Source organism: Solanum verrucosum, unplaced genomic scaffold (assembly GCF_900185275.1).
Source record: "Solanum verrucosum unplaced genomic scaffold, falcon-dt-bn FXZP01000072.1, whole genome shotgun sequence".
NCBI classification, from domain to species: Eukaryota; Viridiplantae; Streptophyta; class Magnoliopsida; order Solanales; family Solanaceae; genus Solanum; species Solanum verrucosum.
This window is the reverse complement of record NW_026020208.1, coordinates 1,705,173-1,732,845: the sequence shown is the minus strand read 5'-3', so window position 1 is coordinate 1,732,845 and position 27,673 is coordinate 1,705,173. Positions and strand designations below refer to the sequence as shown.

Genomic DNA, 27,673 nt, shown 5'->3' with positions numbered 1-27,673 from the left:
GACGCCACATATCAAAAGAGACACTCCCTAAAAACACATACCAAAAAGTGAGTCTCTTTTGGTTTGTATTTTTTATAGAGCGAGTCCCTTTTGATCTGTAGCGTCCAAAAAATATCCATTTTGAGGTCGGATTCATCACAACAACACATTACCACGAAACGGAAAGTTACACAACAAATCGGGAAAAGTATAGTCTCAATACAATAATTGACACACAAAAACACCAATTAAAGCTGAAATTGAAGACCAAGTGAAAGTATCTATAACGTATTTTAGATCACAAGTTTTAATTACTATTTCATTTGTCCTTATTTTTTAATTTACTATTTTACATTTTAAACATCTATTTGCATTAAAACCCCCCATAAACCCTACTCAGTACACTCTACCCTTTTCTCACTTAATGGCCTCTTTTAGCAGAGTGATCCGCCGGACTTTCTCCACGGCTGAAGCCTCAGTATCTCCGATCAGAACAATCTCCGACGACTTATACAAAGAGAGGAACCTCAAAAGACTCGTTGAGAAATTCAAACAGTATTCAGATGTCACAAGATTCCGCACAAAAACCGGCATTTACGAATCTACAGTTCATCGATTAGCCTCTGCAAAACGGTACAAATGGATCGAAGAAATCCTCGAACACCAAAAACAATACCGACCCGACATCTCCAAAGAGAGTTTCGCGGCAAGGCTGGTGAGTTTGTATGGAAAATCTGGGTTATTTGAGAATGCCCAGAAAGTGTTTGATGAAATGCCTGAGAGAAATTGTAAGCAGAGTGTGAAATCTGTTAATGCCCTTTTAGGGGCTTGTGTTAATTCGCAGAAATATGATAAACTTGAAGGTTTGTTTGAGGAATTGCTGGAGAAGTTGAAGGTGAAACCGGATGTTGTCACGTATAATATAATGATTAAGGGGTTGTGTGACAAAGGGGAGTTGGATAAAGCAGCTGCCTTTGTTGATGAGATTGAGAAGAATGGGTTAAAGCCTGATTTGGTTACGTTTAATACGATTCTTGGGGTGTTTTACTCGAATGGTAAGTTTGATGATGGCGAAAAGATGTGGAAGCTAATGGTTAGCAAGAATGTTGTTCCGGATATTAGAAGTTACAATGCTAAGCTTGTTGGACTGATGAATGAGAACAAAGTTTCAGAGGCTGCCAAGCTTGTTGGCGAATTGGGAAGTTTTGAGTTAAAGCCTGATGTGTTTACTTATGGTGCGTTGATTAGAGGATTTTGTAAAATGAGTAATTTGGAGGAGGCTAAAAAGTGGTACGAAGAACTTGTGAAGAGCGGTTCTGCTCCAAACAAGGTGATATTTGCTAGTGTCATTTCATCTGCGTGCGAAAAGGGTGATTTTGATTGGGCTCTTGAGTTGTGCAAAGAGGTTTTTAAAAGAAAGTGTAATGTTGATGCAAAGTTGTTGCAAAGAGTGGTCGATGGGTTGGTGAGCTCGTCTAGGATTCGAGAAGCTAAGGAGGTTGTGCATTTGGGCAAGTCAAATGACTACCATCTTTATAAGCTCAATCTACCTTCAGATGATTAAAGACTACCAGCCGATTTGCTTAGCATTTTAGATGCTGAATTTGGTACGTTAACCTTGTGTACGAACTTAATTTGATGCTAGTTTCAACTTTCATGACTGTTAACAATAAGATGTATTCTTGTTTTGGATGTTAAATGAATTTATACTTTGCTCAGCATTTTGTGCGTGAGTTTTCGGTCGCCTTAATGACTTCACTTGATATTGGTTTAATGGTCTTGTGGTATAAGGTTCCCAACTAAAACATACCCTCTCTAGTACTTTTTAGGCTTTTGTATAGAAATCTTAGTTCTATTTCAACAAGTTGAGTGAAAGATAACTCCAATCGCAAAACCAAATTTCAGATTTAATAGCATTATCATTTGTTTTAATAACATACTAGAAAAGGAGAAAAATAATCTGTAATAGAGAAGAAGAGATCAATAAGTAGCAGAAAGGAGCAACAACACGACCGGAAAATATATATCTACCGTCCCTAGGAAGTAGGAAAGAGAAGTGTCTCCAGTCTCCCTATGAATTCCCTCATTTGCACATGACTTCTAAGTATGGCCTTTAAGGAATATGAACAAGGAAGACAGAGAGCATAAAGGCTGGCACTCAACGTCAGAACTTTTTTAATATGAAGGAAAACAGAATTCAGTTCTAAGCATGAGTATGCATATGTGTTCGAGTACAAAACTTCGACAATAAAGCTATTTCTTGATGATAGAACACCAAATAGAGTTATTTTATTTATTAAACGTTGCTTCTTCTGTATTACATTAAATCTTGTTTATTCAAAACAAATATTGACAGAATAGTGCTGCTCTTTGCCACAAAGATTCATCAGTAAACTGTTTAGATCTTCAATAACCCCTTATCTTTAAAACAAGCAACACACTGATCATAGATCTCTTCAATCCCATACTTAAAACTGAATCCCTCTTTGATGAGTTTTAGTGACGAGATGATCAACTTGGCTTTAGATGGGAATTCTCCGAAACTGCAATTCATCAATCAGATACAAAGATATATATATGTCAGTAACCAAAGGGAACAGTTGGATAGTTGAGGTGTTTATTCAATATTTCTAGTTTCACACCCAACTATCAATTGTTTAGGTAGGAAAAAGGAACAGTTCGATAGTTGGGGTGTGTTTAAATACATATATGGTGATAGTTCATGTAGGAAAATGGAACAACTGATGGTTAGGATGTGAAACTCGAGAAAAGACGATAGTTCAGGTGTGAGTTTGACCATTTACTCTATTTGATATCTGTGACATTACTTACTCAGTAGGAACATATAGAGTTGGATATCTTTTCTTCAAGAAACTTGCAAGCTCTATCACACTGGTGTTGACTGCAGAGCAAATGTACCTCCCAGAAGCTGATTCTTTCTCAGCAACAAAAATATGGGCTCGACAAACATCCTCCACATGTGTAATAGATATTGAACCTGATAACATCTGCATCCCCTTCAAGTTACTTATAAGATACTCATCCCCTGTCAAAATATTTGCAAAGATTAGATTAAATTCTTTCAATTTCTCCCTCCGTACCAATTTATGCGACAATGTTTGATTGGGCGTTGTGTTTAAGAAAAAAAGGAAGACTTTCGAAACTTGTAGTATTAAACAAGCCTTAATAGCACCTTAGGCTGTGTCTGTTTGAGAGCCTTGCAGTCTTAGGTTCAATCAGCCTTGACAAAACACTAGGTGATATCTTTTCCCATCTGTCAACCCTAGGACAAGGTCACTCAATACTTGTGCTAGTGGGAGTTAGCGCTTAATAAATATCATGTGGTATTAGTCGAGGTTTGCATAAACTGACCTGAACTCTACGGTTATAACAAAAAGAACAAGTCTTAAACATGTGTTTGACTATAAGTCATTTTCTATAGGTAAAATGAGAATTTTAAAATTGAATAGTTTCTAAATATAAAAGGTACAGTAATATTTATTTTTACACAAATGAAAAAAGGGGAGCGTCACATAAATTGGGACAGACGGAATACAATATTCATGTGCAAGTTTTTAATGATATTTTTAGTCAGACCTATGATTAAGGACATGGCAAGATCAACACTGCTTGGAGTTTCTGGAGTAAAGTAAGGACCAGCCATGAGAGATGGAATTACAGTGATAAGTTTAATGTTGTTTTCTTCAGCAAATTTCCAAGCTTCCTTTTCAGCTAATGTTTTTGAGACAGGGTACCCCTGCATTTTAGAATTGTAAACCATATTCTTAAAAAAATATGAATAAATATAATGAGAAATTACCCAAGTAGGTGGTTTTGTTGAAGTCAAGAACTCAACATCTGTCCAATTAGACTCATCCATGACTATGCCTGTGCCACTAAGTTGGTTGATTGTCACAGCTGCAGCTGATGAAGTCAATACAACACTTTTAACTGTTCTTGATTTGACACATGCTTTTAGGACATTCACAACTCCTTGTATTGCTGGATTTATCATATCGTTCTGCAAATAAAGAGAATATAATCGAGGCGGATTCAGGATTTAAAGTCAATAAATTTAAAGTGAGAATTATGATATATGTGTGCACCCAAATGATAGCGATTGTGGATTTTCCTTGTCATCAGAAGAAAAAAAAGATTTCATTATGTGTACATTCTATCTGATCTAATTTATGTAACATAGTTTGAATTAAGATAATAAAGGCGGACATAGAAGTTCAGACAAGAATTTGGTTGAGCCCAACAACTTTTGTTCAAATAGTATACTTTTCGTTGGATAGTCACTGAATATGTTGAACATATTATTAGATTTAGAACTCAATTATTAGCAAATGAAATCCTGACTCTGCCTGCCTCTGTTTGAAGGATTTTAAGAAAGAAATGGAAAATTCTGAAACTAAGGTCTTAAAGATGCAATATCGATTTTGTGTGGTTATAAAACTTGTGACTTTACACATGCCGTAACAATTGTATAATTATTAAAGCTGATTATTAAACGTAAAATGAGTAAGTGTAAAGTTAATTTTATATATACCTCTGGATCTTGAGAAGCAAAATTAATTGGTGTTGCAACATGGAAGACAATGTCACATCCAGTTATAGGGATATCAAAACTTGTTTCATCTGTTAAGTCGGCTTGAAATATTCTCAATTTTCCCAACTCATGTAATGCTAATAGGTGAGAAATCTTCTTATGATTCCCTAATAAAAAAAATCAAAAAGCAAACATCAGAATTCTCCGATCTAATAGAGTCATCCTATGAGGTACCCACTATTCGGAGTACCCTCCCAAAAGAACAAAATGTGTCTATCAGGTTCGGTTCTTCTTAGTTGGGTTGGGTCGGATATACCTTGCCTCAAGTAATGCTACAAACACTTATTTGTCAAAAAAAAATTAAAAAGATAAAAGATAGATAAGAACCAATATGAAAATATAATGTCATGAATACCCCTTGGCATTAATAATAATTTATTTATTTCTTCATTTTTTTTATCAAATATTAATATCGCTTACGAAAAATTCTGTATACCAGAGTCCCGGACAGTTGTATTAACAGTGTAGCCTTTCTCAAGCAAAAGCTTGACAAGCAAAGATGCCATAAATCCAGTGCCACCAATTACACAAGCTGATTTCAATCCAATTTTTGAAGTTCCTTCCATGGAATAATCTTTTATAAATCAAAAAAATTATAAGACTAATGAAACCTTATAGAGAAAAATAATGTGAATATTCAAAACATTAATATAGTTTAGTGTCAAATGAAAGTATGTTTGTGTCTTTATATTTGGATTTATATCACTAAGACCATTAGGTTATACATGAAGTAGATAGGCACATGGAGTTACCAAATTGTCAAACTTCCAAGTTCAAAAGCAAAGTCCATAGAACCAAAAAAAGGGAAGTTATAAATTTGACCGCTCTATCAAAAATATTTATAGTTGCTATCAATATATAGTTAAATTATTTCATTTTTCAACTTAAATGATAGTGATATTTTAGGTAGAAAACGAAACAACCGATAGTTAAAGTGTGTTGATTTACAAATGTATGAAACAAGAAATAAACCTAAGAAATGGAATTAACTTTCGAGATCTAAGTAAAAGATTAATATTAGAGTAAAAGATTGCAAAGCACACTTAATAAGAAAACAAAGGGACAATATGCCCAAACTTGACCTAAGCTCAATATATAGGCCAAAAAAGACACAACTCAGCCAAGATTTTAACTCATATAGACAAAGAAATTAATCATGGTAAGTCATAAAACATAACTAAAGTATATTATGATACAGAGGAAAATGATTAAAAAGTATAAAAATTCCTAAAATTCATAAGAGTGGTTTCCATAAATAAACTACATTAAACAACAACCAAAACAAAATCAAATTAGAAAAGTGGGATGGACAAATCTAGAAAAGGGAGACCAAGAGACAATCGAAGCTACCAACTAATTCTTATTTTTTGAGATACCGATTTCATCATACATTTTTCTAGTGAGTTGGTTCAATGAAAAATTCATCATATTCTATAACATAAATTTCCCATTATTCATTGAATCACGATCAGAAAAAACCTTTATTAAGTGCTATTTATTTTATTTCTTTTTTGCAGCTCAAATTGCTAATATTTTAAGTGGGTCTTGTGGAACAATTAATTAGTCACATGCAAAGGGTTTTTTCTTTTTTGAAAATTTTATTCATTTCTTTAGAAAGCCTTTACGATTTCATCGTTCCTCTCACTATCATTATTAGAGATTGTCGATCGCCTACTTTTAATTAAATGATCAAATAAATATTATTCTCTTAATAATACACATGTTTATTAATTTTAAGTCATTGGTATATTTTGAAAAGAAAATAATGAAGAGAGAGAGCCAAATCTATACCCACCATATAATAATAATTTAATTATTATTTGTTTTGAATATATGTAACATATAAAAACTAAAATGTGGAAAGGAAACTTTGCTAATACTCACACAAATACTATTTTGAAGTTTAGAGCAACTAATAAAGTTGTTCCCTTGATATATACAAAGTTTTATCTCTCTAATATATACATAATTAATCATATTGTTATAACATAAAATATATACATCAGTATAATCTCTTATCAGTTGGAGATAACAAGCTTATATCACACATCTCATATGTTGTGTAATTAGATGGTCTTATCCCTCCTTAAATTAAATAGACAATCAGATTATCAATCATCATTTTATCTACCTTTTTAGTTGGCTATAAGTATAGATTAACGTTGAATACAATACTCATGTTCCCTCCATTCATACCTCCACAACCACTCATCGATACATTTAACTTATATCTTTGGCTAAATAATTTGAAAACGGTCCCTTAAAGTTAGCTCGTCTTTCATCTTTAAAAGATAATGACATTTATAAGATTATTAAAATATATATGTACTTTTTAAAAAATAGTACATTATACTCTATCATATCGTGATGATATGGAAGAGTTGAACGTAGTCAATTTTTAAAAAGTACATATTATATATATATATAATCTTATAATTGTCATTTGTCGTTTATTTTTTGAAAATGAAACACGAGTCAACTTTGAGGGATCGCCTCCGAATTATTTGGCCAAATATACAAGTTGGTCGAAACATGGTAGATAACATGACGATTGATAATCTAATTAACTATTTAATAAAAGAAGGAATAAGACCATCCAATTACACAAGATGCGTAATATAAGACTTGCTATTTCTAAATTGGTAGGAGATTATACTAATGTATATATCTCATGTTATAACAATATGACTAACTATATACATATTAAAGAGATAAAACTTTGTTAGTTGTCTTATACTTATTTTGTGGGAGTAATACCAAAATCTTCCTCCTCACATTTTAGTTTTATATATATGTTTTATATATATCAAAAGAAATAATAATAAAATTATTATTATTATATGGTGTGTATAGATTTTGGTTCTCTCTTTTTTCATTATTCTTCTTTTCAAAGTATACTAATGGTTTAAAATTGGAAAAATCACACCATATACACATTTAAGGGTTAATATTACAAGTTTTAAACATATTCTTAAAAAATCCTAACTTATAACAGTTTATTTACGGGTTATAACATATTAATTAAATTTAACTTTATTGAAAAATTAATTACAGGTTTATTTAAAAATAATTAATCTCTTTATATTTTTATATTATTAATTATTAATAGCTAGCTAATATAATTTCAGTTCCTTTTTTAAAATCGTAATTATCAGTTACAAAAATTTAGGGATTTACATTGATTAGACTTCCTTTTGTACCGTTACACTCCAATTAATTCATACACCAATCACAATTCCCGCCCAGCCAAGCCTATCAGTTTACACGCCACCACCCCACTACCCCCATATTCACAATTACACGCCACCACCCCACTACCCCATATTCACAATTACACGCCACCACCCCACTATCCCCATATTCACAATTTTCACTCCCATCTTCCTCACCACTCCACCATCACATTCACAACCGTCCATCCAATCTTTCTCACAACAACAATCGTCACTCTCGTTACGTTTCTCATCATCAGCATGTCTAAGAAGCACACTGCAACTCCTCGAAAGAGTGCCAGATCTGTTGAAGGAACTTATATTCATGAAGATCATGTTCCAACTTTCAATATATTAACTCAAACCCCTCCGCCTAAAAGGGCTGAAATTCCGAGGGCTGAAATTCCGGCGGAGTGTGGTTCATCTCGGTTGAAAGATCAAAAAGATAAAAAAAATGAAGCAAAGAAAAGGCCGATTTCGACAAATCAAAAGGGAAAGAAGAGGAAGGGGAAAATTTGTGAAACCCCTTCCGAATCTGATTCTGATTTTGTTAGTGAAACAAAAAAGAAAAAAAGAAAAAAAACAACAAATGTAGAAGTTGGTCAATCTTCAAAACCATCAACAAGAAGTACATCAAAAAAGAAGGAATCAGAAGTACCAACATCCAAAAAACACAAAAAAGTTGTTAGGGTAAGTACTTTATTTAATTTTATTCAACATTAGCCAAAATAGTGATTTTTTATATCACATTATGCTTATTGTTTTTTTCGAAACATTTGTATGTGTGAAAAATAGTTCGAAATATGAATAAAATGTGTATGGATATGAGGTTAATGTTTGATACAATATTTGTATGTACTTTGATACAATATTGGTATGGTAAATGGTATGAATTGTGTGTTAACATTGGCGGGGTGGTCTATTAATTTTGTATATGGTATGAATTATTTAATTTCTCTGTTTTGTATAAATTTAGAATAATATTAATATGAAATTGGAATTTTTCCTATTAAGAAGGTTTATTATTCAATTTATCCATTAATGTATTAAAATTGTTAAATTATTGTTAGCGTATTTCGATAAATTTATGAAAATAGATTGATGAATGCAACAGTGCAAATGAAGATGGTATGATGTTTGATTAAGTTTGGTGTGAATTTTTTTATAAATATTGTATAAGGCAGTACTAAAAATATGTATATGCATGTGTATGAAACATGAATAATATTTGTATCCACATACTGATGGAATGAAACTTGAATAACATTTGTATGAAGTGTGTTTTAATTTAGTATAAACAATTTTTATTTTATAGACAAGGAAGATATACACACACTAAAATTATGTATATGCATGTGTATGAAACATGAATAATATTTGTATCCACATACCGATGGAATGAAACTTGATTAACTTTTGTATGAAGTGTGTTTTAATTTAGTATAAACAATTTTTATTTTATAGGCAAGGAAGATATACACACACTGGTCTTCATGTACAAACATGAATGTTTTTGCTGATCTATTAGATTTCCTTGGGCAAGAGAGGTTTCAACAATTTCTCGAACAAACACCTTTTGGTGTATTTTATGACATACACCACATAAAGATTCAATGTCAACTATTGCGACATTTGATGATTCTTGAATCTGAAAATGTCAGAGACGACATGTTTGTTGTGAAAATAAACGGTACAGAATTACGTTTTGGAATCAAGGAATTTGCTGCGATAACTGGTCTTAAATGTGGACTTCTTACTGATTTTTTTTCAGATCCGTATATTCCCAATAGAATTATCTTAAAATATTTTGGGGATATGACTAAAGTTCCCAAATTAGACTTCTTCAATAAGTTTAAACATGCTAACTTTTTTGAGACTGAAGACCGTTTAAAAATTGGCATTCTGTACTTCATTACTTCATTTTTTACTGGTTCGGAGGCCTCAAAAACAACCATTCCTAAATTGTATTTTGATTTGGTTGAGTCCGGTCAATATGTTAACTTCCCATGGGGCAATGAATGTTTTAGATTAACTCTCAAAGCTTGCAGCCGTAGATTGGGAAAGAATCCTACGTCATTCAAATTCAGTCAATTCCATATAGCATTGCAGGTTTGGTTTTATGAGTGTTGTCATCCTTTTGACAACTCAGTTGCTATCCGTGTTTCAAATGTCACACCGCGTATTCTCAACTGGAAGACATCGAATGAGAGTATTTTCTTCGATGACCTAAAGAATACAATTTTCAGAACGCATGGCAACCAGGTTATCGTTTAGTTATTGTCATTTACTAATTCTAAGTTATTACATTTTCTTTTATAAATTTTAGTTCTCATATCTTATTTTGTTATCACAGCATAAATTCAGAAACATAGTGCTTACTGAAGAAGAGTTAAATGTCATGGATCAGATCAATTTGCATCAATCTTCTAGTCAACATGAGACAGAAAATCAAGCAACATCAGAAAGGCACGATGCTGACTTTGACGAAAAGTATGTAGAGTTGAAAAAGGAAATTGCGGAGGTATACAATTAAAAATTATGATTTAATATTTATTTAACCATATTACAAAGATTTTATACACCTTTTCAATGTTTAATGACAGGTTCGGATGGAGTTGAAAGAACTGAAAGATAATGTTATTTTTCAATCCCTGTATCAATTAACTTTTATTATTTATGTTTCTGTAATATTTTACTGTTTAACATATATGTATACATCTATTGATAAGGTTGACAAGCACATGACCGACATGAAAGCATATGTCGACAATTCTACAAAGTTGATAATTGAGGAGATTAGGTCTTCAAGAGGTCAACCATCACAAGCAACACACCAACAGGTATTAAATGGTTTTACAAGTTAAAAATCTGAAACAGTTGGTGTATCATTATACGAAGTGTGTATGTGTAAGTAAATATGAGATGTACGAATTTAGACTTAAGTTAGTATTATTTTGGTATGACCAAATTCTATGCATGATTTTACAATTTCTACTGTTTCTTATTGGTATTAAATTGGTATGACCAAAACGTTTATACAGATTATGCCTGTTTAATTATTTTCATTTTTTGTATGTTTAATATTTGAATTAATTTGGTATGATTTTCCAGTTTTGTCAGTGCTGTTATAAATTGTTTATTAACTTTCTGTATTAATAATGTTTTGACTATTATTGTTCAATTTTTTATGTTGGTTCAATTTTGGTATTAATACAGTATTAAATATGTGAAGGCAACATTAGTGAAATGTTATTGTTGGTTGTTTAAACTTCTGTATTAATCTTGTATAAATTTTATATGCGACAGTTTTTCGCATTATTTTATTATTGAATTTTATATTACGTCATCCATTAGGATGATGCCCGTCAACATGTTGAAGAATCTGAAAAAGCTCCAATGGATCAGCCTTCAGTTTCAATGAGAGAATACGTTCATACTTCAAACACGGATGGTATGCATTTCAATCTTATTATGATATGTATATTCACTTTCAATGTTTGTTTAACATTTTTTTTTTAAATATATAGATGAAGCTCAGAAGTCAAATGACCAAACAATTGGTGTTGTTTTTAATGCTGATATACCTGGATCATCAAATACAAAACCACCAACATTGGATGATTATCCGGATTTTACTATGACACAGATTGTTGCACTTGATCCAATTCTCAATGCTAACACAACCCCAGATGTGCAACCAAGAAATAGGAACCCCGGCAAGTATGACACATCTCCGTAGATTCGGTTGTCAGAAGGCGAAAGCAGTTCAAGAAGAGTTCCTATTTTATTTCGTATTAAACATCCGTTTGAAAGTCACAATGGGTTTGAGGTTTCAACTGAGTTGATCGATGAGTTTAACAAATGGGTTTTCAAAGATGTCTCATCTAGGGGTGGCAGGGGGACCGGGTCGGCCCGCCCCGGCCCGCGACCGGTCCGAGAACCGGCCCGCCGGACCCGGTCCCGTTTGAAGAAGGGGGATGGGGGATTTTCGGGATAGGGGACCGGTACCGGTCCGGTTCATCCATTGGTCCCGGTCGACCCGGCCCGGTCTGGATGAACCGGCCGGTTCGCGGGATCCCCTAACAATTTTTTTTTTTTTTTTTTTTTTTTTTAAATTCTATCCGTTGGGCAACGGCTAGTGGGCCCCCCCAACGGATATTTTGGCAGTTTTTTCCCCCAACCAACACCCCCTACCACCCCTACTTTTAATAATTTACTTTAAACCCTCAAGTTATTATAAATACACTTTAACCCACTTTTATTATTATAAATACCCCTCTATCCCTTATTATTTCTTACAAAATTATATATTCTCTCATCTATTTTTTATATTCTTTCAAGTCTCAAGTCTCAACTCTCAACTCTCAATCTTAAGTCTCAAATCTCAATATTTTATTTCATTTAAGTCTCATATTATATCATAATACATATATTTCAATTCTAAGTTTTCATATTATATATCATAATATATATATATCTAAGTTTTCATATTATATTTGCTATCAAATATTGGAGTTCCAAATTACAAGTTACAAGTTACAACAAACTACAAGCTTCAAGAATCGGTTATAACGTCTGCTATTAACGCAGACGTTTGGTACATTCGTTTCATAATATTTATATTTTATTTTTCGTCATTAATTTTTGTGTTATTATTATTTTTATATTATACTTTACATATAATTAAATATGAGTTCTAACAAAAAAGATACCGGTAAAGGAAAAGAGAAGGAACCAAGTGCCATTAGTAGATTATTTAATTTTACTAAAAAAAGTAGTAAGGAAAAAAATAAGAGTAAATGTGGTGGTACTTCTAGAGTTAGATTTAATACAAATGATTCTACTTATGTTGATAATACTTCTTATGATATTGATTCAAATGCTCAACTCGATCATGAACTTTTACAACAAATTTATGGTGATAATCCTTATCTTGATGAAAATTCAGGTGAAGAAGTAGAAGTTGGTTCGGGAGAAGATGAATTAGAAGATACACCTACTAGTCCGGTGACAAATGTTCCAAATGAAACTACAAATTCAACGGAGCAAAATTATGGACGCCCACCCCTTATACCTCCTACAAGGGAGAAGGTGAAGTATCAACGCCCTAAAACTTCTGTTGTGTGGCAATTTATGACTTTAGATAAGGAAAATTCTATTGCTATTTGTAATAAATGTAAACAACCTTTTAAACATAAACAAGGTGGAGGTCAAGGTGAGACGGGGGGCTTAAATAGACATTTGTTATCTTGTGTGCTGATTCAATATAAAGAAGCTAAATCATTATCCAATAGAAAAAAAGGAATTCCAGTTAATGATTTTGATATTAATGTTAATGAATCGGTAGGGGCTTCTAACATGGTTCAAGGAACATTAGATCCTTCTAACCCCGGTGGTCCACTAACACAACGTAAATATAATAAGGAAAGAGATCATGAAAATTTAGCTAAAATGGTTTCTGTTTGTGGTTTACCTTATAGTTTTCCTTCACATCCCGGTTTTATTGAATATATTCAACAAACTTATAATCCTAATTATAGAGGTTTTTCAAGAAATACTGTTAAATCTGATGTTTTTGTATATCAAGGTAAACATTGTCAATATCTTCGTTGTGTGTTTAGCATATTAGATTGTAGAGTGTCTATAACTTCGGACATGGGTCGTAGTGTTAATGGACGTGATTATTTAACTGTTACAGCACATTGGATTGATCATAACTGGAATTTACAAAAAAGAATCTTAAGTTATAAAGAATGTGTAGAGAAAAAAACTGGTGCATACTTAGCTTCAAATATTTTGAGTGTTATAGATTATTACATGCTTATAGATAAAGTATTGTCTGTCGCATTAGATAATGCATCTAATAATGTAAACGCTGCTAGTATGTTAAAAATTAGATTATGTCCAATTGATGATAATTCTTTTCATGTTAGATGTGTTGCACATGTATTAAATTTAGTTGTACAAGATGGTATTTCATTATTTGAATGTGGTTGTATGAAAATTGAATATGCTGTTGCCTGGATTTTTTATGCTAATAGACCTGCTAGAATTAGGGAATTTAATGAGCGTTGTGTACTATGTGATTTGCCACCAAGAAAAATTCCAAGACATATTAAAACAAGGTGGAATTCTTTTTACGAAATGCTTTCAGTTGCTTACGAATATAGAGGACCCATACAAATGGTGTTTAATGCTCATAATGCTGACCCATTAGACAGAATTTGTGAAGAAGATTGGGAAGAAAGTAATGAACTATTAGAATTTTTAAGACTTTTTTATGATGCAACAACCATGTTTTCTGGAATTTATTATCCTACTATTTCATCAGTATTAATAAATATTTGTGCTATTTCAATTCAATTTTCTAAATACAAAAATATTGAAAAATTTAGAGTTGCAATTGAAGGTATGATTGAAAAATTTAAAAAATATTTTTTTCCTATTCCTCAAATTTTTTTAACTGCTACTTTACTTCATCCTGACTATAAATTACAAGGTGTGCAGGGACTTGTTGACACTTTTTATAATACCTTAGAAATTTCACCGGAAATAAATCCAACTAGTCAAATGTGTAAGTGTAGCATAAAAGTAGAAGCAAAAATTTTGTATGAAAAATATAGAACTACAGGAAATATTCAAGAAGTTGGTCAAACTTCTAATCCTCAGAGTAAAGCTCGAATTTCAAGTTATATGCGAGATTTTCTTGGTCTTAATTCTACTAACCGTGATGATTTTGAAGAATATCTTAATCAATCTTTAGAAACAGTGGAAGACGAAGATGGCAATGAAGATTTATTAGCATGGTGGAGGAGGCGGAGCGTTGCATTTCCAATTTTAAGCAAAATGGTTCGTGATGTTCTAGCTATTCAAGCTTCATCAGTTGCATCAGAGGCTGCTTTTAGTGCGGCAAGGTTTCAACTTGGCGATCATAGACATTCATTGGCGGAAGACAGTTTGGAAATATCAGTTTTATTTAGGGATTGGGTCAATGCCGAAAGGAGAAATGATAATTTGCCAAAGTTAAGTTCCAAACAAGAAGCTTGGATTAATGCGGTACTTGGATCTAGTGATGATGAATTAGAGTCACAAGAGTTTCTAGCAAGTTTGCCAACACCGGAGGATGTTACCGTCGATATGATGCGACAATTAGAATTGAATTTTAAAGGAAAATACAAATATTAGATTACATCAGAGAACTAATTGAAACAGAACCCTTCCTAGAAGGTGGCTGCGTAAATTAGTTACTCATCTAATATTTGTAACAAATATTAGTTTTACATATGAGAACTTATTGAAACAGAACCCTTCCTAGAAGGTGGCTGCGTAGATTAGTTACTCCACTAATATTTGTAAATTGTAACTTCTAAGTTCTAAGTTGCAATTAGATTTTATTGAATAAATTTGAAGGCTTTATTAAGTCTTTTTTATATAACTATTGTCTTGCATTTTAATTTTAATATATTCATACATATTTACATATATACTAATTTGTTTGAAAATAGTTGAACATAATAAAAAGAGAACTAGCTATTACAAAATTTTATAATAAGGAACAAATGTTAAAAAATGGAACTTTAATACATCAACTAACACCTAGATTATTAAAAAAAAAAAAAAGAAGGAAAATTCAAAGTATTGCACATAACGTCCTTTTTTGGGGCCTTTTCTTCAAAATCAAAATTTCAAGTTTAAATTACTTTAAAATATTTAAAAGACAAATTTGAACTTCTCAAATTTGTAATTTCAAAATTGAAAATTGAAAATTGAAGTTTGAAATTTGAAAGTTGAATTTGAAATTTGAAATTTGAAAGTTGAATTTGAAATTTGAAATTTGAAATTTGAAATTTGAAGTTTGAAATTTGAAGTTTGAAATTGAAATTTGAATTTTGAAATTTGAAAACTTAAGCATTATTTATTAGCTAAAAATATTATTGAAAAAAAATCAAATAAACTAAAAATGTTATTCAATAACATATAATTTCAATACAAATAAATAAGTATATAAAAAATAAAAAATCCCCCGTCCCGTCCCCCCAAAACCCGTCCCATCCCGTATATATAGTGGGACGGGATGGGACTTATTTTTGTCCCCCCAATCCCGGTCCCCCCAATCCCGGTCCCCCCAAAATCCCCCCAGATCCGTCCCCCGTCCCGTCCCGTCCCCCTTCGTCCCGTCCCCCAGTCCCCGTCCCCGTCCCCTTGCCAGCCTTAGTCTCATCTAGGCGTGGCAGGTATATGTATAAATAAAAATAAAGCAATCTTTTTTCTTTCAATATTATCCAATCAATTTGTATACACTGTTTTTAATATATTCTTACTGTTCACAGGAAATCTGCTTATTCAAAGCTCAAAGATAGTTTTGAACCTCAAATGGACTTTGGTGTTGTCAAAGTTGCAGAAAAGGATTTTTTCAACATAATGGTTAAACCTGGCAGGCCTTGGGAAGACGGGGTAAGTCTTATATATAAACCTTTTATAAATGTCAATTTAAAACTCGTATTCCTTATTTTTGTACTTATATTTGTAGTTTCTGTTTAAAATATATATATCCATGTTGTATGCATATTGAATGATTTCTGAATAAACTTGGTATACAGTGTTCATGTATGCATTTGTTATGATTTTTGATTTAATTTGGAATAAAAATAAACTTTCATGAACATTCTGTATATATCTGAAACATTTTTTAATGTATTTTTAAATGTTAACAGCATGTTAATACCATTATGTATTATCTGCGAAAGAAGGCAAAGTACTCTCCCATACCACTATCATACAGTACGGTTGATTGTTGGTTTATGACGTGGGTTGATAACATTGAGAAACAATGGAGAGAGTCAAATTGCGACATGAGATCCATTTCTCCGGACCATGATGTTGGACAGTGCATTAGAGGATTCAAACTGCTTGCCAACATTCCTTGGGACAAAGTTGACAATGTCATTATTCCTGTCAATATTAGTGAGAAATTTCATTGGTTTTTGGTTGTATTCAGAATCAAGCTTAGATGTCTACATGTATACGACTCAATGAAGGGAGGAGCTGTTCACACCAAGAAAGTAAATGAAGCAGTTGGTAAACTTGCAACAATGATACCACTATTTCTGACGAGCACTGGATTTTATGGTAAAAGGCTTGATTTGTATGCAAATAAACTCCCTAAATATGTACACAAGTCTCAATCCGACCCACTTGATATCAAGCATATGATGCATGCTCCTCAACAAGAAGATATTTCAAAGTACGTATTTTTATACTTAACTGATTTCATTAGAAAAGAGTTTAAATTAATTTATTTCTTAATTTTTTTTTTCTTTCTTATTTTTTTCATTTTTTCAGTGATTGTGGTTTGTACACATGTCTATTTGCTGAATACATCAGTAATGATGTTTTTGATATGCGTTCTATTGATATCGATGCAAAGTACCATCGTCAAAGGTATGCCACAATCTTTTGGCATTATGGAAAAACAAAGAATGAGGATGGTGCGATCAGTGAGAGTGAAGTTACTGGTACGGTTGCTAGCAAATTTGGTGGACCTCGCATAGCAAAAGAACATGTTCCGGATACCACCAACTATCCTACACCAAGACAACGGACAAGAAATTAGATATAGTCTATTGCACCTTCTACTTTTTTAGAACAACATTTTTTTTTTTTTAACTTTTGGACAATTTTTTGTGTTAAAGTATTTGATGATATATAATATCATCTGTTTAATTCCAATCAGATATCATCTACAAAAGAATTACCATTTATCGGGATGCCAGTTATATACAGACTTCATACCAGTTGGATTCACTACTTGGGGTATATATTACACATTGAATATACCATTTTCCGGGATGCCAGTTTTATATTCTAAAGATATTTTTTGATGGAATGTGTATGAAATCGGATTAATACATGTATGAATTTGTACAAAGATTTGATATAAACTGAAGGTAGTATTTGAATGACACACTGAATAAGATTGGAATAAACCAAATTAATATTTATGATAAACTACATTAATATCTCAAGATACCAAATGCATTCCACAATTACATTGTATAATTATCACTAATATTAACAGTATCTTATATATTAAATTGAAATAAATTTTATTTACAACAGTATGCAATTTGTATGATTAAAGAATGCATCGCGTATAAAAAATGAACAGTATATTAAACACTTAGTTATAATGCATTTCAAACCAATTATTTTTAATTCCAGTCAGATATCATCTACAAAAGAATTACCATTTATCAGGATGCCAATTATATACAGACTTCATACAAGTTGGATTCACTATTTGGGCTATATATTTCACATCGAATATACCATTTTTGGGTATGCCAGTTTTATATTATAAACATATTTTTGATGAAATGTGTATGAAATCTGATTAATAGATGTATGCATCTGACTTTAATGTTTTGATTGTAGGAATATTGTATGCATGAATTAGTATAAAGATTTGATATTACTCAGGATACCAAATGCATTCCATAATTACCTTGTATAATTATCACTAATATTAACACTATCTTATATATTAAATTGAAATAAATTTTATTTCCAACAGTATGAAATTTGTATGATTAATGAATGCATTGCGTATAAAAAATTGACAGTATATTAAACACTTAGTTATAATGCATTTCAAAGCAATTATGTTTATATCAAATCAAAAAATTAGTCTAAAAGACAAAACAAATAATCATTTTTTTTGCACAGGATAATTTGAACATGTCGTCCTGTTGTGGCCAACTTGACGACATCTACTACAAGTAACTTTAGACCTTTTGAATTTTACATCAGCAAACCCTTTCCAGCGTTCCAGTTGTGGTCTTCCTGCTGCTCTCTTTGGACCAGGCGGCATCAATTTAGGCTCTGAAACATAACTTGGTATATCTCATGTACTCTCGCATGGGAGAGGTTCAACAGGGATGGCATATGTATCTTGAAAATTCTTCAGGCTATAAAAAGGAGAGCAATAATCTGTTTCATGTAGTCTTCTGTATCTAAGAACTGCTATTCCATGCCCGCACGGTATCTCATCATTTTGAAATCTTCCGCAACTACACATCTTAGTGTTTAAATTTACTATGTACCGCTTTGGTCCATCAACAACAGCATGCATATCAACTGTTGATGGTATTACCTAACACACAAAAATATTGCTCATTTAAATACTGTTACAAAAAAACGAGTCACAAAAAAATGGTATTGTTTATTCTAATTGTCAATTTATACAAAATTAATTCAATAATCATACTAATTTAATACATGAATAAATTTAAATAATAAATAATAAAGGGAAAATCATACCCTCATACTGCTAGACAAAGCAATACTTTTATGGAGCACAAGATCATATTTTTTTGTAAGCTCTGATCTAGTTTTTGTAGCCTCCTCATTGTGCTTATGAATCCATCTTTGAACTGTTACCCTCATAAATTCAAGAAGTGAAATCACTGGCAACCTCCTTGCTATCCTGTTAACATTATTCAAAGATTCGGCTATGTTTGAAGTCATGGTCCATGTTCGCTTACATTTTGAATACGCCCTTGACCACTTGCTATACCCGATATCATATAAATAATCTCTTATTCTTGGATCTATCTGGTCTATTCTTTGCATAATCGCCTCAAATTGTTGTATTGTATAAGCCTTTGCCATTGTAAAAAATAGCTTCTTCAAATCTTCAGTATTCCTATGGAAGTTCTTCAAAACATTACAGCATAAGTGCCATATGCATGCAAAATGTTCCAAACCAGGATATACTCTTGCAGTCCCTTTCCATATGCTCTCGTTTCTATCTGACATAAAACACATGTTTTCCCTTTCTCCATATGCTTCCCTAAACTGTTCAAAGAACCAGGTCCATGATGCATCATTCTCAGAATCCACTATGGCATAAGCAAGTGGAAGTATGTGACCTGATGCATTAATTAAAACAAATATCATACAAATTTATTGTTGATTATAAATGTAAAATTTTTAAAAAATACCTCCTGGATCCATAGTGCTTGCAGTCAACATTGTACCACCATATGCGCCTCTGAAAGCTGCCCCATCAACAACTACAATTGGCCTACAATACTCCCAACCTCTAATACATGCTTCTAATGCAACAAATGCATATAAGAATTTATCACATTCCGTCCTTTCTAATTTTAAAACTGAACCAGGATATGTCTGCTCCAATATGTATAGATAACCTAGAATTTTTTCAGTTTTTACAATTAATTTTATAGTTATATAGCTGAACATTACAACACAACAAATATACTAGCTGGATAAAACATGGAAACCAATTATATTCAAATTATATATAGAATGGATACCAATTGGATACAGAAAGTAAACAAAATGGATATTGGGAATTCAATATGTAAACAAACTGCATGCCAGATTGTTGCATTTTTAAAATTCTCACCAATTCAGTCAGTAATATAAAATACAAAATTAAGTTATAAAAAAAACCTGGAAGTTTGGCATATGATTCTGCTGGATCTCCACGCACCAATTTTATCGCCTTTTCTTTAGCTCTCCAGGCCTGCATGTATGTTAGCGCAACATCATGCACTTTCAAAACGTCTTCCGCTATATCTTTTGGAGTGTATACAGTCGATGGATCAATAAATTTATCCATTATTAAAACAGCTACAACGTCAGTTATTCCCTGACGTCTTGCATACACTCTATCTCTAACGGAACAAGTGTGTTCCGCACAGTACTTTCTAATTTTAAATAGCTTCGATTGATTCAAACATGATGAGTTCATCATCCAGGAACAATTATCAGCAGGACACTTCAGGTAATAACTGTTTAAAAAACAAAAAAAATCCATTAAAAACTTATATACTAAATACACTACAAAATAAATACAAATTCAAACAAAAAATAAAATCCTTACCAAGATGAACTAGAACGAGTCACAAGAAATCTGAATTTTTCCACAACTCCATAATGTCGCATAACCTCCATAAGTGTTTCTTTATCATTGTAAATTTGATTTTCAGCTATAAATAAATTAGAAAGGTCACTGATTACTCCATTTCCTTCATGCGTATTCTCATCGACAACTCCATCTAAATTCACTCCTATCAAGCGGATGGAGTTGCTAGAGTATAAATCAAAGTTAGTTAGTGTTCTACTAACATCAGAATGTCTCCTATCCACAACAACTACAGAATCCTGATTATCTATTGCTATATTCTTCAAAGTTATGCACAATGGATATTTCGTAAAGAAATCTACATTAGATTTCTTTTGATCTAAAAAATCCTGCACACCTACATCATTGTGGATACTAACAGGGGGACATCTATCACTAACTATATATTTTATCTCAATATTGTGAATATTAGCATCTATCATTAGCTGCGATGTTATCGCACTTACTAGACCACTATAAAGACTAGAATACTCATATATAATCCCCTCCATCTGAAAATCAACATATTTCCCTGTTTCATTAAAAAAACTAAAATTAGTCTTACATAATAAATAAATAAAAAATTACACACACTTGTCATTATTTTTTCATTCTCGAATCATTCATACAGTAAACTACAAACATATTTCATTTTAAAAAACATACAACAGATTTCATACATACTTAATACAGCATTCATATATACCAAAATTTATACATTTCTCATACCAAATAGTTCATTCCTTTCGCATAAATTTATACATAACTGAAAAACTTATACAAATAATAGCATTTTGAATTTCATACCAACTTAAAACATTTTTAATACACTTATTCAAACTTTAAAATAACTTTTTTTTCTAACTAGTTAACACACTTTCATATTAACTTAAAACAACTGTCATCTATTTCTTCAAAAGTCTAAACAACCTTTTTTTCACCTTACTGAATACAATTTCGTACCAAATTAATTATAATTACACTAAACCACTACCAAAAAACAGAAATTTACCAAAAAAATCACTAATATTACAATTTCACAACAAGTAATAAGTATTATGAACAAAACATATTGTTTATACATAAAAAAATATCACATTCAATGTAGTTATGCTTTACATTTTCATTTTTTTATATTTCATTGAAATCCAAATAAAAACAGTAAACAATTAAAAATAATAACCTGAAGCAATCCATCTTCCGCCATGTTTAATTAATATCGATACGTAGTTGTCCATCACAAAAAAAAATACGTTTTTCAACAAAAAAAAATAAAAATAATTGCCGACAGTCTCAATTTCTGGAAGAAAAGACGAAGAGAGAGAAACATAAAAGAAAAATGGATAACAAATCTGATTTTTAAATTAATTTTAACAAATTGGAGTGAATTAAGGAAACTGAATATTCTTAATTAGTTTGAAATTCCTTAATTCGTGCTAATTAATAGTTATCTTAATTTAATTCAAATTTAAAAGCCATCCCCTATTTCCGTTTTTTTTCATTTTTTCATTCTTAAACGTTTTATTTTAATTTCTTTTTATCAGTTTATTATTTTCAAAATCAAATGTTTTTAATTATTAGAAATACTTTTTTATTTTAATAATATGTTATAACCTGAAATTTTTAATGTTATAACTTGAAAGTCTAAATCTACTGCTATAACTCGAAAATATTAGTATAATATATGTCATATTAGAAATTTTCACTTTAAAATTAGTAAACATGCGTATTGTTAAGAAAATGATATTTATTTGATCATTTAATTAAAAGTAGATAATCGATAATCTCTAATGAACGAGGAAATCGTAAATTGAGATGCAAAAAAATAAAATAAAATAGATAGCACATACATTAGCTATCAGAAATAAAAGTTTTTTCTAATCGTGACTTCATGAAAATTTGATGTTATAAAATATGATGAATTTTTAGAATGACTTACCATTCCTTGTCAAACCTATATTAAATTTAAGGACTCTTATGGAATACTTTTTAATCACATTTTTCTATGTATCATTGTGTCTTATGACTTACATGATTAAATTTATTTTTCGTTTCATACATTTAAAATTCATGTTTTATATGTTCTAAACATTCAACTAGAATTAATTCATTCTTCTATTCCATTGCTTAAAAAACGTAATGTATATTACTATTTTGGTAAGCTTTTTGAAGCAAACTATTTGCATTGATACTTATTCAACATATTATAAATTGCAACTTTTTGTATTATATATATATATATAACACGAGATACACATAGACAGATTTGAGAAAATTGTGAAAAAGATGAGAATATAGTAATATATACCGTCTTAAGCAGCCCAAAATCTCCAACCTTTGTGTCCAAATGTTCATCATTGCCCACATGCAGGCGCTAGCTGGAGAGAAGAAAATCACAACTTAACAAATAACGACAAAACAAATATTATAATCTTATTATAAGCGTATGTGGTTGCCTTTTTTCTCCTCATTTTGTCTTTGTTATTTAATAAGCATATTTTACTTTTTCTTTGTAATACTAAAAGCTTAGTCTTCAATTTGTTGGTGCATGATTATAAAACGACAAAAAATGATACGATCTATTTAGAAATAATATAATACAATATAAGAATATATTATGAAATAATATGTAATAACCATATGATTCGAATAAATTATAACTATTTAAAAAAATACATAATTATTTTTAAAAATATATATATTATTAACTTAATTATGTTTTCAACAGGTGAGAATGAAATGGAGGTCTTAAATAAACATGGTGAGGACATGGCAAATTTTACTAGAAGAAGTTGATGAGTTATAATTAAGGAGCAGCAAAGAGAATAAGGCTACAATGGGGGAAGAAGAGGGGACAAGAACATAATAGTAATAATAATTAATTAGCTATGGGATTATTAGTGTTGTTATAATATATAATAGAGATAGTGATCAAAATTATCACATTTGATTTATCATTTTTTTTTTTCGTATACTTTAATTATCATTCTTTTTTTTCTACGTGAACTATCTCAATCCAAAATCTCCAACCTTTGTGTCCAAATGGTCATCATTGCGGCTGCTGACCGGAGTTCTCTATCCGCTGGCCACATGCAGGCGGCGCTGGAGAGAAGAAAAGCGCCGCTGTGGTTTTCCGGTGGAAGGGGAGAGAGAGGAATGAAAGTAATTTGGAATTAAATAGAGAAGAAAAATAGAGTGAAGGAAATTGTAGGTGAGATGTAATTTGGGTGTGTTGTGACTTGTCATCAAATAAGTGTGAATAAAAGTAGGTGAGATATTACAACTTCATGATTCATATAAAAGCTCATAAAAATAAATACAATAATATCAGTTCATATTGATTCAAATATTATATTTATGAGATCTATAAGACTTAAGAAATTATTTTTAAAAAAAAATAATATATTTATATGAAAAAAATATGAAGTAGAAGAACCCGGAATCAAATTCCAAACGAAACAAATTCAAATGGGTTTGGTTTAGGTGAAATGAAGAAGGGGTTTATGAGATGAGATTTGGGTCAGGTTACAATTGAAATAAAAAATTGAATAGAAAAGGCTAGAATTGAAATAAATTTGATAGAAGAGGGTTACAATTGAAATAAAAAAATTGAATAGTAAAAGCTAGAATTCAAATAAATTTGATAGAAGAGTTCACTTATTATTATTATTATTATTATTATTATTATTATTATTATTATTATTATTATTATTTTAATCAAGGCTATATTAACTTTATAATTTTTATAACTTTATATTTGAGATTATTATTGAAAGGAGCAACTTCATTTGAAAACTTGCTGACATGTGAAACATTCAACACAATCGGTTTTTGGGCCTATTTTTGGGCTTACTTCTTTGGTAAAACTAATTAATTAGACATATTTAATTACTATATATACATACTTTATCTATAGTTTAAAAATATTAGTCATAATATCATTTTTTAATAATTATACCATATATTTTAAAAAATTAAATCAGATACACAAAATTCTTAAATATGATATTGAATAATTATCTCTCTTAATTAAAGGTACTTCAACAATTCAACCTCCCTCAATCTCCTCTCCTCCCCCAACAATATCTCTCCAGGTTCTTCACCATTTTTTCTCTCTTCATCCTTTTGAACACACAGTTTCTTCAGAATATCTATCAAAAACGATTTTCATTCATTCTCTCAACACATAAATGAGAATTACTCCTATTCAAACATCAATTGTTTTGTTATGTATTTTTATGTAATATTGTATGTGATGTAATATTTTTATGTATTTGATCTTTATGTTAATGTATCTAAGCTTTTGATGTCTTGTATCTTCTTTCTATTAATGTATCTAAGTGATTAATGTCTTGAATCTGATTTTTTTGTTTATGTATCCGATATGTATATGAATCTGGCTAGTGTAAAAACAACTTCACAATCACAGTTTTGAAATGAAATAAAAATGGCTATTGTGAAAAAATAGATATCAAGATTCTCAAAAGTTATTAACAGTGTTGAATTACTCTATTGATTGAGCAAATCAGTTATAATCATTTAATTCAAACACTTTAATAGATGTATCTAAACTGAGTAATTAGGATCTAAACTAGTAAAATTTAGGGCAAACTACATAAATTTCACTAGATTAGGTCTTAATTACTAAGATTCTTGATAGTTTCAAATATTACTTCCTCTACCATATTTCGTGTTGAGGATACATGAGTCTGAATCCGTGAGATACATGTATCTGCCGAATTTTAAAATCAGGATACATATTCTATTTAAATTTATTTATTTAAATTAATTGGTTGTAACTGATTTCCTTAATTAGAGGAGTAATTGAGGATTTTCAGAATAGATAGACAATTAATTCTGAAAATTTAAATTAATCAAATCCCTTAAAATAAGATGAAAATCAAGAGTGTATTTATGTCTAATTAATTTCATTTTATTATTCTTTGAAATAATAAATTCATCAATATTATTAATAAAAGATAAAAACATGTATATCTTGTTAATGTAATTTGATTAATTTCAAACTATTACTCTTAATATAATAAATTCATTAATTTGATGTATCTATTATCAATATATGATGTATCCAACAAACTACACACTTAGATACATGAGTGTCATACAAGTACATTCATATGTATCATAAAAAGTATCTAGTATTAATTTCATGTATTTGTTATATGTATCTATTTATTTGATCTAGTATTAATTTCATGTATCTTTTATATGTATCTAGTATTAATTTGATGTATCAAATTTCAATTGCATATGTTATATCCAGAAACATGTATCTCGAATACATAGTAGTATCTAAATATGTAATATACAAAAAGAAGAAGCATATACATCTAATTATGTGTATCTAAATTTCATACATTATATCCAAAAACATGTATCTCGAATACATAATAAGCATATACATTTAATTATATGTATCTAAATATATATGGAAAGTAACTAAAAAACATGAATTTAGGAACAAATCACGACTCTAGAGTATCTGTCATATCATTAATATCTGAAATTTAATGGTGGATACATATACATGTTCGGATACCCCATTACTAAAAATACAACTCAGATCTTAATTAAGATTACTACTTATTGGATACACATATTTCAAGGGCTATATCCAAGTAATATTGGTACTACCACATCCATGTGACAGTAACTAGAGAAAGCCTTAGAAGAACACCAACAAACAAAAACTCTCTACAATACTCCGCTTGATCCTTTTGCGTTGTCGACTAACATAATCAAAACTAAGATTCATTTCTTAAGAAGACAAACAATCAAGACCCACTTTGAATTGAAAGTGTTCTCTGTAACAATTACTTTTTTGATTTCGTTATAAATGAACAATACAAAATAATATTTGGGTTTAGGAGAATTTGTCGGCCATGATGTGATATCTTGAGAAGAAGAGAGTAGATCTATTGTTGGAATGAAATTGTACGGTGAAATTCTTGAATCAGAAAGGAGCAGACATAATTGAGTGATAAATATGGGAGCGGAGAATTAAGAGATAGTGGTTGATTTGGAGTGAAAGATCAAAGTTAATTAAGCAGATAATTAATCAATCCTAGTTTTAAGGGATGTGGGTATCTACTTATATCTTCAATAATATATTAATATATGGTATAAATACTAAAAGTGATAATATATGTAATTATTTAAAAGTAAAGGTAATATTAGTATATATAGTAGTAATGTATGTCTAATAAGGTAGTTTCTATCTAGTTTAGGGCAATTTTCTTATATGTATATAATCTCCTTTGTTTTATATAGTTTTAAAAAGTAGACAATATATTTTAAATTTTTTATTGATTCACGATTGGAAAAAACATTTATTTTTGTGATATCCAATTTAATTTATTTTTTATTTGCAACTCAATTTGCTAATATTTTAACTGAGTCTTACGGAACAATTAATTACTCACATGGAAATAATTTTTTACTTAATTTACTTTTTTATTCATTCTTTGGAAAGCCCTTTTCCATCGATCGTAGTAAATGATCAAATAAATATCAATACATCTAATTTTAAGCCATCGATATACTTTGAAAAGAAAGAGAATGAAGAGTCTATACGCACCATATAATAATAATTTTATTATTATTTCTTTAGAATATATAAAATACATAAAAACACCATATAATAATAATAATAATTTTACTATTTTTTTTTTTTTGAATATATGGAATACATAAAAACTAAAAGGTGGGAAGGAAGATTTTGGTATCTCTTCCACAAATATTATTTTGAAGGATGGGGCAACTAACAAAGTTGTTCACACTTGGATCCAAACAAAGTCTTATCTTAATAATATTTACATGGTTAGTCATATTGATATAACATGAGATATATACATCAATATGATCTCCTACTAATTTGGAGATAGCAAACCTTATATCACGCATCTCATATGATGTGTGATT

The 27,673-nt window shown here is 30.4% G+C and overlaps 3 protein-coding genes across 3 annotated transcripts; 1 reads left to right on the top strand and 2 right to left on the bottom strand.

Moving 5' to 3' along the window:
- The first annotated feature begins 351 nt into the window (after positions 1-351).
- Positions 352-1,697, top strand: LOC125830261 (pentatricopeptide repeat-containing protein At1g55890, mitochondrial-like). Its single transcript, XM_049509475.1, has one exon. The coding sequence runs from the start codon at positions 404-406 to the stop codon at positions 1,541-1,543; it is 1,140 nt and encodes a 379-aa protein (XP_049365432.1). The 5' UTR covers positions 352-403; the 3' UTR covers positions 1,544-1,697.
- Positions 1,698-2,288: 591 nt separating this feature from the next.
- LOC125830265 (anthocyanidin reductase ((2S)-flavan-3-ol-forming)) lies at positions 2,289-5,196 on the bottom strand. Its single transcript, XM_049509479.1, has 6 exons — positions 5,028-5,196; positions 4,532-4,698; positions 3,800-4,000; positions 3,577-3,736; positions 2,812-3,025; positions 2,289-2,522 (listed from the first exon to the last, which is right to left on the bottom strand). Exons 1-6 carry the CDS (start codon positions 5,155-5,157, stop codon positions 2,378-2,380), a joined length of 1,017 nt encoding a protein of 338 aa, XP_049365436.1. The 5' UTR covers positions 5,158-5,196; the 3' UTR covers positions 2,289-2,377.
- Positions 5,197-18,706: 13,510 nt separating this feature from the next.
- Positions 18,707-21,941, bottom strand: LOC125830182 (uncharacterized). Its single transcript, XM_049509378.1, has 6 exons — positions 21,918-21,941; positions 20,714-21,246; positions 20,281-20,621; positions 19,806-20,015; positions 19,123-19,733; positions 18,707-18,955 (listed from the first exon to the last, which is right to left on the bottom strand). The coding sequence occupies exons 1-6, from the start codon at positions 21,939-21,941 to the stop codon at positions 18,707-18,709; spliced, it is 1,968 nt and encodes a 655-aa protein (XP_049365335.1).
- Between the last annotated feature and the right edge of the window lie 5,732 nt (positions 21,942-27,673).

Bases quoted from the DNA above. Each gene is read 5' to 3' on its own strand.
- LOC125830261 (XM_049509475.1), top strand. From the start codon at position 404: ATGGCCTCTTTTAGCAGAGTGATCCGCCGGACTTTCTCCACGGCTGAA.
- LOC125830182 (XM_049509378.1), bottom strand. From the start codon at position 21,941: ATGGCGGAAGATGGATTGCTTCAG. The intron at 20,622-20,713 runs GTAAGGATTTTA...TTTTTTAAACAG, and splicing joins ACTCGTTCTAGTTCATCTTG to TTATTACCTGAAGTGTCCTG. The intron at 19,734-19,805 runs GTATTTTTTAAA...TTAATGCATCAG, and splicing joins AAGCACTATGGATCCAGGAG to GTCACATACTTCCACTTGCT.
- LOC125830265 (XM_049509479.1), bottom strand. From the start codon at position 5,157: ATGGAAGGAACTTCAAAAATTGGATTGAAATCAGCTTGTGTAATTGGT. The intron at 4,001-4,531 runs GTATATATAAAA...CTTTATTTGCAG, and splicing joins TTGCTTCTCAAGATCCAGAG to AACGATATGATAAATCCAGC. The intron at 3,026-3,576 runs GTCTGACTAAAA...ATATTTTGACAG, and splicing joins TGCCATGTCCTTAATCATAG to GGGATGAGTATCTTATAAGT.